The 11592-nt window shown below is 31.5% G+C and overlaps 1 protein-coding gene across 2 annotated transcripts; it reads right to left on the reverse strand.

Annotated features, from left to right (window-relative positions):
• Window positions 1–5169: 5169 nt before the first annotated feature.
• Window positions 5170–8465, reverse strand: LOC106342734 (transcription factor LHW-like). 2 transcript variants are annotated; one of them, XM_013781753.1, is made up of 7 exons: window positions 8139–8465; window positions 7850–8010; window positions 7152–7455; window positions 6187–7080; window positions 5890–6108; window positions 5679–5804; window positions 5170–5589 (listed from the first exon to the last, which is right to left on the reverse strand). In XM_013781753.1, the coding sequence occupies exons 2-7, from the start codon at window positions 7942–7944 to the stop codon at window positions 5419–5421; spliced, it is 1809 nt and encodes a 602-aa protein (XP_013637207.1). In that variant the 5' UTR covers window positions 7945–8010; window positions 8139–8465; the 3' UTR covers window positions 5170–5418. The 2 variants fall into 2 exon arrangements, with proteins under 2 accessions (XP_013637207.1, XP_013637206.1); XM_013781752.1 differs by having other exon boundaries at window positions 8105–8465.
• Between the last annotated feature and the right edge of the window lie 3127 nt (window positions 8466–11592).

An 11592-nucleotide genomic window follows, 5' to 3' on the forward strand; every position in this document is an offset into this window, starting at 1 on the left:
TAGACTTTTCCATTACTTTTATAACAAATAAATATTTTTACATTTTTTTAATAAATTTTATAAATTCTAAACATTTTTTTTAATTATACAGCGGTAAACTGGTCCCCACCAAAGTGGATTTAGACTAATCACGGGTTATTAGTCTACGTTTTTAGCTCACGTGTCAGCCACTGTCTCTGACGATGCTAAAAATTAATTTCCTAACGGTTTGGACTCGAATCCAGATGACTTCAGTGTATTGAATTTTACCCTCAAGTTAATCACTACTGGACCACGAGCTCCGGTTTAAATTCTAAACATTTGGTCCATAAATCCTTCAATGTCCGAGACCAGCCGTTGATTATACAACATTTAAAATGTAAGTCACCCAAGTAAAGTTGAATTAGCAATTTTGGAAGCTATCACCACTAGAAATGGCGGATCTGCATAATCCAAAGAGAGGGAAATTGCTCTCCATAGATTTTTAAATTCTTTGTAATGTTCCAGAGTTTTAGTTCCTTACCTCTATTAAAAGGAAATATCTGCCTCAGTTTTTATATTCATGTATTATTTTCCTTTATAACAATTTTTTTTGCATCATCCCTACCGACCACCATCCGCTTAGTTCAAATAGAATTTCTAGTAAGCATCACAGATATTATCTGTATCGCAAGTTATAACTTGCAAGATTTACAGTGTGTCATGCACTGGTTCCAAATTTCTCAGCGTGTTTGTTTTCTTCTTGTTCTTTCTCTGTCTCGTTTGATTCTAACTAGGGTTCTATTTCCCCTCTTTCTCGCTTCTCCCGTTCTTGTCAGAGGAAGTGGGTCAAAGATTTTAGCCCCATTCGGATATTTTTAAATTTTGGTTCGAGTTGGGTTCTGATATTTGCGGGTTCGGTTCGGGTCGAATAACCCATTTAAATTATTTTCAAAATGTTTAAATTTATTATATACTTTAAAATTCTTAAAATCTATAAACAAAATAATATATTTAATATAAGTTTGAATAACATATGTCAAAATACATAAACTTAACATATAAGCTGGTTTGGTTTAAATATATGGATAGAGAATCAATAGATATTTCAAGTGTTTTTAGCGTTTTGAGTATATTTTAAATATTTACTTTTGACTATTTGTATACATTTTCAAGTATTTTGGACAACATAAAAGTATCTTAAATATTTTGGATGTTTTTAATATACATTAAATCTAAAAATAATTAACATATATAGGTATATTAATCTATTTCGGGTACTCAAAATATTTCGGTTCGGATCAGGTTCGGTTTCGGTTCTCTAGATACCAAAATTTTGAACTCGTTCGGATATTTAGTCAATTTTTGTTCAGGTTTGATACTACTTTTTCGGATCGGGTTCGGTTCGGTTCTTCGGATTCGGATTTTTTGCCCAGCCCTAATTTAAATATTAACATTTACTATAATTTATAGAATTTTTTATTTAATTTGTAATAGTTTTTAAAATTATTGAAAATTTTAAATAACATAAATGTTACTTATATACCATATTAAATAATGATAAACTTTGATAATTTATAATTTGGCTATTAATATATATATATATATAAATAATTATTTATATATACATCACATACCTCATATATTTTATTTTAAAATATCTGCAGTCGGAAACTTATTATTACAATCAATTTAACTAGGACTGGACAAATAAACCAAACCCAAAAATCCGAACCGAATCCGAAAATCTGAACCAAAATAAATCCAATGTACCCAAAATACACTAAGATATTATTGAACATCTAAAATAATTATCTATTACATGAAGGTTGATGGTCTAAGATAGCGGCTGAAGTTTGAAGCTTTTAGATTTTGGTTTTGTTTTCATTAATATTTTTCATTTAATGAAAACTTGTTTTTTGTTTTATGCTTTCATTTATATGGTTTTCTTTCGATCAATAACTTTATGTACTTTTTGTTTGATTTTGAATGATCACGTTTGATGTTTTTTTCTTATTTTTGAATCGATTTTACTTATGCTTTGGTTACAAAATATGTACAAATCAGGTACTTTCGAACTGAAGAACCAATTTTACTTATGTGTTTGTTACAAAGTAGGTACAAATCAGGTACTTTTAAACCGAAAAACCTATTGGGACCCGAATCCGAAAGTACGTCGGATTGTACCGTATTATTTGAAGATTTATTAACTCAGACCCGAAACCGATAGAGTCCGAACCGATCCCAATCCGAACTTTCAAACCCGAAAAACCGATACCCGATTGGATAAAACCGAAACCCGATTGGAACCCCGAATGTCCATGCCTAAATTTAACTACAAAAAAAAAATCTATAAAAAAAATCTATAACATCAAATTACTAATACAACCAACTTATCTACAGCACAAATTTTACACCTAAATTTTTACAATAAAAGTCTAAGCAATCATCCACTGTATAACTTGATAAAATTTTCAGACTTGTTGGTTAACTTTAAAGATGATTAATTATTGGATTTCTTTTATATGTCCTCATTACTTGGAGAGAATGTAAGTGTATACAAAAAACATTTCAGAGAGCATGTCTGATTCTATTCTATTTTTCACTTTAAAATAAAATTTAAATTTTAGAGTAAAAATGTTCTAATAGTACTTTTTAATAGAGTATAAATAGGTTTACTCTATATATAGAGTAAGTTGTTTATTTTTTGTTCATCACTATATTTTTCATTTTAAAATACAGTACAATTGGAGTATAACTAAACTATGTTATAGAATTAATCTATTTAAGAGTGGAAAATATAGTGAACTATTAAAAATGGTCTAAGTAGATAATTCATTCAATAAACCTCCTAAAATATAAATGCACTTAAATGATCACCGTTCATAGCCAAAATCATCTTTTACATACCATCTGTGAAGAAGTTTTCGAAGACATTAAAGAAAAAAAAATCTAACTCATAACATATGAAATGAAAAAATAAATTTCCGCATCATATTTTTAAAAAAAATCTAACTCATATACAGTAGAATTTCTATAAATAAATAATGTTGAGATTTTAAATTTTTATTAATATATACAGATATTAATTTATAAAAGTTTTTTCTTATTTTGATTCTTATTTTAAGATATATTTATTCTAAGATAAGAAAAATATTTGATTTTAGTGTATAGACATTAATTGTTATTTTTGTAATTTGACATTCTATAAATTTTATTATATTATTTGATGTATATAATATATATTGCATAGAATTTAAATGTGGGTTGAGATACAATATTACTAAATCTCATCAAAAATATATTAATTGTTAAGAAAATATAAAGATAATTCATTGTGAACATAAAAAACAATATAAAATAGGTTATTACTTATATAAAATATGTATACATATAAATTATTAATTTATAATTTTAATGGGACCATATATTTACATTTAATTTTTTTAAAGTTATTATCTTATTATTTTATTGATTTGTGTCAATTTTTGAACCGATCCAAGTTGCGACCGGCGAAATTTATTAATTTCTAAAAATTATTAGTTTATCGAGTATTAATTTGTAGAGGTTCTACTGTGATATGAAATGGCAAATTGGTTAATTTTTAAAATTTCAAATCAAGGCAACATGTGCTATATCAAATTTTGAATTTATTGCTATTTTCAATTCATCCCAAATTAGATAGTATTCAATTGGTAGTTAACTTTTATAACTGAAAAAAGTCTACAGTATAATAAAGAATAAATATACACCTCTAGCCTACTGTTGATAAAGTATTGGAAATATATTAAAAGTGAGGAAGAAATTGAAGGGCCCAAGAAAATATAATGGAAAATATAATGGAAATTTATTTCTTCAAAAAATATAATGGAAATTTGTGAAATCATAATGTCCTGCCGATTATTCCATCATAATCTGTAGAGTGGAGAGAAGGCTAAATGCAAGAGCAAAATAGTTAATGAACCTTTTGCATCAAACTTTAGGTACCTCAAAAGGGTAAAAGCAGAACACATATATTGTAATAAGAAACGCAATTTCAACTGTATTTTGAACTTAATAAGACTAAGTTTGATCCACAAATGTGTATGAAGTCAAATATATTTTGAAAATGTAAGTGAAACCAAATAGTTTCTATTGTATTTTTGGATCAATAAATGTGTATGAAAAAGATTTTGGACAAATGCTAGAATTAGGAATGGATTAAGACATCCATCACATGTTAGTAAAAACACCAAGTACGTTGGTTATAAGGCTGTTAACTGAAGTAATGTAACTACCAATATAGCTTTTTCTCACAACCTCGCGTTGTGTTAATAAAGGGTGAATTTCATTGAAAGTAGAGCCTCTTGTTTTTTTAGCTGATAATGTACATAAGGATAACTAATCAAAGTAACACAAAGGTACAAAATACATGCGTGCTTCTGTACTGTTAATGGCTTAATACTTTGATTGGAAAAGCATTAGCTGAAGCAGTAGCAGTAAACAGTATGCAGCAGAAGTTGTATGCTATATTAATTATAATATAATTATATGATTGGCAAAACTGTAGCATTTAAAATAGTAAATGACCAAGATAGACATAATTATAACTAAAGAGTTAAAGAAAAAAAAATAAATGATTCACGTACGCAAATTTTCCAACAACTAAAAGAATCTTACGAAAAACAAAGTGAGCTAAACAAAATAACTAATAGTGAGCATTCCAAATACTTTCTTAGATAAAAAGAACAACATACCTTATGTTCAACTTGAAGTTCTTGACGGTTGTTTTTAACTAAACACAGATATTTGTTTTCATCTTTTTTATAATAAAACTTACGTAGATATGATTAGGGTTTAGAAAATATTATGGTAGTATCTTCACAATTTTTAGTTATAATATATAAAGGTGTTTTTGTAATTACTAATTAATAGGTCAGAATACTCTTTTAAAAACTTCATTAAAGAGCATTATCGTAGGGAGCATATACAAGCCGCCAAGCCGCCAATGCTATTACAAATGCTTTAGTTATTATTGTGATTGGATATGGGAGAGCTTTCAGCCCATTTAACTACGATACCAATCAAGCTCTTAACGCTGTTGTTGGTGGACCGGTTCTTTTTACCGGCCTTGATATACGTGAAATTGTTTGAACACTTAAACCGGTAAATCCAAAAGTTTTTAGCCAAGTCTAGTTAGATTATTAACTAAAATTTACACTTCAAAAACCATGATTAATTCATTATATCGACTCCATAGGATTAAAAGTAACAAAAAAAATCCACACAAATGAGATTCAATACAGAAAATAAAATTCGCAAAAAACCCAAAACATAGATAAATGAAAAACAAGGAGAAGCAAATGTACATTGAACAGCCAAACCGATTTTTTCAAGTTAGTCATAGCGAGCCTCCTGGACCGGTCCGCTCGTAACCTCTAATTATGAATCCAGCTTAACCAAGCCGGTCACTAATTTGTGTTACATAGAACAGCCACCAGTAGTAACCGGTAAGGTGTTGTTGGTAATGGGCATTGTAGCTTTGATCCCATCCAAAATAGCCTTAGAGTTTCCTCCTCCACAATTCATCGTCTGCTCCAAAATATTCATTAGATGCATGAATATCTCCATCCTCGACACATCTCGACTCGCCTAAAAAACCAAAATAAAACATCATATTGAAATCTCTCAACTTTTATCATTTTAAACAAACTTATTAACTTAAGTAATAATTAATATACCTCAACAGTGAAGCGAGCCCAAATCTTGTCAACTCGAGTTTCAATGACACCCTTCAAGATGGTCAGTCCTAAGCTTCTGATCCAATCAGCGATCTCTAGAAAGAATCCTCGTTGTTCACATAACATCTGTCACAAAAAAAAAAAATATAAAGACAAATTCAAAAAAACACTAAAACTTGACAAGCAAGTGAAAGTGCAGCAACGTTATTACCTCAACTTGGAAGATGCGAGGAGGGGTTATATCTTCAACTACAATGGGACACATAAGAGACTTCGACCCTACTTCGAAAGCCCATGTCGCTCCTCCTCCTTCCTCCTTCATAATCTTAGACTCCCCCTCGGTTTGTTTCACCTTATCAGCATGCTTCGAGACGTTTTGTAAGAAGAGCATGTGCTTGATTGTACGTTCAAGAAGCGCATCTATGCTACACTGTTGAAACAAAAACATTTTACTATTTTTTTGTTAGTAAATAATCTTTTTTATTTAAAAAAAAAAAAACAAGCTTACTTTAGCACCGTTTGGTATGATTTCACGCAACTCCTTGACACGATCTTGAATCATTTGGCGATCTTTAGGCCTTGGTCTTGGGTTCTCTCCTGGTTTAAGCCTCTTACGGTTACTAGCAGCCGGTTTTGCAGTTTCATTCACCTTTGGAGTGCCTTCACGCTTTAAGCTGTGAGCTTGCTCAACCCAAGAACTGATCTGAGACCCGTAAAGCGCCGACGATGGGGGCGGCCCCACAGGTTTCTTCTCATTATATAAACCTCCTTGAGGGCTGTTGTGAGATGGTGTGGTGGTAACGGATGAGTTACTAACTTTGGTCATTGTGGTTTTGCAGGACTCGGAGGTCTCATCTGATGAGATTTGCTTTGTGGAGGAGGAACAAGCACCTGAGACCACAGCATCCAAGAGATGATCTGTTTCTTGAATGATCCCAAAGTCTGATAACTCCCTAGTGAGCTGTTCTGTTCTCATCCCCCAACCTCTGTTCCTATCATCATCCAGACCCAACATGTCAAACAAGTCCTCGCTTCGTTGTTTAGAGCTGGAGTCTTCACACTGGACCACATTAGACATACAGGACAAGTTTTGATTCAGCCAAGCATCTGGATTTTGCCATCCTTCTCCTTGCTTGAGATGCTCATCCATAAGATTACAGGAAGCTTCTTCAAATGTTTGATGATCTGATGGTGAAGCAGTAGAGTTGAAAAAAGCCGCAGAAGACTGGAGGATCTTGTGTCTTTGAGAGGGCATTATTAACCCGGAGACGGGGACTCCAATAAAATCAGCAGCAGGAGGTTCATATGTTGTGTAACTCTCAGACAAAAGAGCTCCCGGGACACATCCAAGTTGCAGGATAAGACCCTTCACCTCATTCACAAACCCCAAGTTCTCCATAATCTGCACACATTAAAAACAAGAACCTCAATAAAAGCAAAACATTGTGAAGAATGAACTGCAGAGAAACTTACAGGCAAGGAAGAACCGAGTTGAACAACACCATGAGGAACAACTGGGATAACTGCGACGGTCTGAATACCAGCAGAGAATTGGAGAAGCATCTCATTAATAACCTCAGGTGGATGAACACCACCGCGGTTAAAACTATCTGCTGCTAGTATCCATTGATGATGTCCTGTAAATGCAGCTCGCCCAACCAACCCCTCTCCTACCAAAATGATTCGATTGTTCAACATCATTCTGTTTGTAAGCAACTGAACATTCTCATTTCCAGAAACTGAGGTTTCGTTGTAGCACTCCTCCCAAATCAGCAAGCTGCACCACATAAAGAGAAATTTTATTAACACATCCAAACGGAAAAAAGGACAACATGATATAGTTACTACTAGATAGATAGAGAGAGAGAGAGAGAGAGAGAGAGAGAGACAAAACGAAAAAGGACAAGAAAAGAACGAACTGTTGGGCAAATCATAAAACAATTAAACAAAAGAAGAGGATATGGTTTTGTCACAAATCAAAAGATTCTCTTACACAACAACCAAGATTAGATTAAAACCAAACACACAAAACCCCAATAATATAAAAAAAAAAAAAGCATCCTCGAGATCTGAGTTTGAAGAACCCTTTAATCAAAATTCATTCAAGATCTATCTTTGGTTTTTTTTTTTTTTTTTTTGGTAATAAGAAAAATGAAAGTAGAAGTAGTAACCTTGAGTTTTGGCAGCCGATTTTCCAGAAAACAGCATAAGACCATTGATTATTAACGCAAATAGACCTCAACGCTTCTCTTAGCAAAACACCCATAGCTTCCTTCTCTCAGCTCCAACTAAAGAACGATCTTCTTCACTTTACAACACTGCAATTTTCAAACTGCCCAGGGAAACCAAAAAAAAAAGAATCAAAACTTCTAAACTGAAAAAAACATAACTTTATAATGAATCTAAGGAAACCAAACTATTATTACATTCTTTAAAAGGAGATTGAAACAGGAGACTAACTTCCACGGCAAGATCCTCGTCCAGCTTGTTTTGTTCTAAGTCCTCCACTTTGCTTCCTTTCAGGATCTAAGCTACTAGCCATCATCATACCCATACATTCCATTTTCCAGAAATTAAATAAATTAAAAGAAAAGAAAATTCGATTTTTCTTCTTCTTCACAATATACTCCAAGCTTGGAGCTTTAGGATTCCAGCCATTGATTCAGCTAAAAAGTTTAAGTCTTGAAGTGAAAAGAAAACAAAAGAAATAATCAATGGAGCTTCTATCTTATTTTTGCTGCTTTATCGCTCTCTTTTTCTTCTTCTGTGATAAGAGAAAAGGGCAATGAAAATGGAAGCAAAAGGGAACTGTCTTATTAAAACCAAAGATGACGATGAATTCTATAAAGGGTATAATGTTTTGCTAGAAATTACAGGATTTTGCCCCTGAGTGGGGTAGTCCAAGTCTTTTGTCCTTTTCCCACAAATAATTTAATTGTTCTTATGTTTTTGTAAATAAGGTAATATCCTAGTATAAAGTTTGTTTTAATATAAAAACAATATAAAAGAGTTTTCTTTTTAGAAAAAGGTGTACCTCACGGAGAATTAAAAGACGTTCCCAAATGTTTAAAATGTTCAAACTTTAGGCAGGAGTTTGAACTTGGTTGGTTGGTTATTAACGACCAAAAAATAAAAACTAAAGATTAAAAGAGGATTTGGAGGGAAAATGGTCTATTCTCCTAAAAACTAGTTGTTTTCAGTTTTTTCACACACAAACTTTGAACTCATGCCAAAATCCACATGAATAACAGAAAAATTGTTTATTTCCCAATGAACTAGTTGTTCCTGATTTTTTTGTACATGAACTTTTAAATCATGCCAAAAACCACATGAACAATTCTATTTTTTTAATTACATACACAAACTATCGATTTTAAACGTGTTACTAGATTCTGGCTCGCCCTTAAAAAGGGCGGGTATATTTATTGTTTTACATCTTTTTAGGTCTTTTCAATTGGTAATTTAAATATAGGTGTAATGGCATAAAGCATAATAAATAATATTCTAAATAATGATAAAGATAAAAGAAATAATAGTTGGACCATACTTTTATCAATGAGTCACACTGCTATTTTAATAGAATAGATTTAAAAGTTAATTTGGTTTATGACAGATGGAGAGCCGGTTTAATTTGAGTTGATAAAAATTACTACCTCGTTTTATTCTTATTTTTGGTCAATTGCTCATTTTCTTCATAAATCATTTTATTTTTCATAATCAATTGGAGATACTACACTGATTTTATAGTTCTTTGTGGCAATACATGGAGATTGGTAAGCTAGTAGTTGATGCTCTTATTTCTTTATACGTCATGTAAAATGTTTTATTCTTCGGCAGAATAATAAATTTTATCCCCAATCGATGATGAGTAAAACGATTCTTGAAGAAGAAAAACGATTGACTAAAAAAGAAGAAAAATAATAAATTGGCTCTCCACCTGTCATAAATCAAGTTAACGTTTAAATAACATTGTTTACGGTTTCAGAGAAATTAGTTTAAAATAGATAGTTTATGTATGTAATTAAAAAAAATAGAGTTGTTCATGTGGTTTTTGGCATGGATTAAAAGTTTGTGTGTGAAAAAAACCAGGAACAAGTAGTTCATATGGGAATAAGCCATTTTTCCGCTGTTCATGTAGTTTTTGGCATGGCTTAAAAGTTCGTGTGTGAAAAAACCGGGAACAATTAGTTTATATAGGAATATGCCATTTTCCCAGGATTTGGAAGAGGGTTTTCTTATATTGCTTCACAATACCGTACATATTACATAACGTTTTTTCCGTACACATATGTAGGTGTCTAATATTCATATAAATTTAAGGTTCTTAAAATTGTTTTTACAAATCAAATTTTCTTCTAATAAAAACGATGCAAACTCATGTGTTTATTTGCTACAGTGATGGAGTGATGGTTGGTGTTAGACCCAAATTCGACAACCAAGTAAATTGACCAAAATCGAATTGGGTGAAGACGGCGATAAGCGAATACGAAATGTAAGACAACGAAAAAGTTTGTTTAGGATAGTTTTAGTGAGAGCATGAGAGGTCGTCATCTCGCAAAGTCCAATGGATATAGATATGTCGATAATAAGGATGGACTCGTTCAAAGAACATCCTCATATAACCGAAGGTTTGGTGAAAGAATCAAAGATGTAGGACGACCTAAACAAGAAAATATAATACATAAGGAAATCAAAGAAACAGAGGTTCATCAACACACAAACACACTTGAACGCTTGCATCGTCGAGCTCTCCACTAAAAACACAACGAACTTTCTTTGTTCATTTCTTTTGCAACTCATTCTTATTTTATTATCGATCTTGTAACCCGATTACATTAATATAATCTATTTTTCAACTTACATCGTTGTTTTTCTTTGGATTTTGTACACTAGTTTTTCTTCTCTAAATTTACATTAAAATGCACTCTCAAATACATGGTAAAAAATTTTAGGATCCAAGTGTTGGTGACGTCTGTGAAGAAGAAAATAGATCGCATCCTTGCTAAAAACATGATCTAAGGCTTGTAATGGATCCATCTCATATGGATTCCGGTACTCCAACAAATGAGCGTGGATGTAGAATTTCTTTTATATAATAACAAACATGTGTGTAGAATTTGTTATATGTATATATAATTAATGTGGACACAAGGACTATAGTCAACTGAGCGTGAATATAAAATTTGTTATACAAAATAAAAAATTCTAACATTAAAACTCTAACACATCAAATGTGGATACAAGAATTGAGTGTTGTGGATAAAAATATGTGTGTATAAATATGATATGAAATTACTTAAGTTAAAAGAAAAAGAAAACAAAATATGAGAGTTTTTTTGTTGATAACTGATCTTTTGCTATTTAATGAGTTTTAGCATTTGTTTTTAGCCTATCTGGATTATTTTTAAAATGCATTTATAGATATTAGATGTATATATTTCTTCATTTGCATTTGACATGACATGTAGTTTACAATTATAAATAGGTCAAATCTCCAAAATAGCACATTTCTAAGTTTATATCACAAAAATAGCACTCAAAAACTAAAATGACCAAAATAGCATCTTTCTAAGTTTATCCTTTGAAAATTTTAATTTTTTTATATTTCAAAATTTGAAATCTTACCCCCAAAACCTCATTTCTCAACTCTAAACCCTAAACCCTAAACTCTAAACCCTAAACCCTAAACCCTAAACTCTAAACCCTAAACCCTAAACCCTAAATCCTAAACCCCACCCTTTAACTCTAAACCCTAAGTTTGTGACTTTTGATAAAAGATTAAGTGCTATTTTTGTGACTTTTGACCTTGAGTGTTAGTTTGGAAACATAAACTTGATTTAGTGCTATTTTGTGTGAAATGCTCCCTGGCACGAGACACGAGGGCACTGTTTTGAAGTTGACTTTATCTTTGCTC

This window comes from Brassica oleracea, chromosome C4 (genome assembly GCF_000695525.1).
Source record: "Brassica oleracea var. oleracea cultivar TO1000 chromosome C4, BOL, whole genome shotgun sequence".
NCBI lineage: Eukaryota > Viridiplantae > Streptophyta > Magnoliopsida > Brassicales > Brassicaceae > Brassica > Brassica oleracea.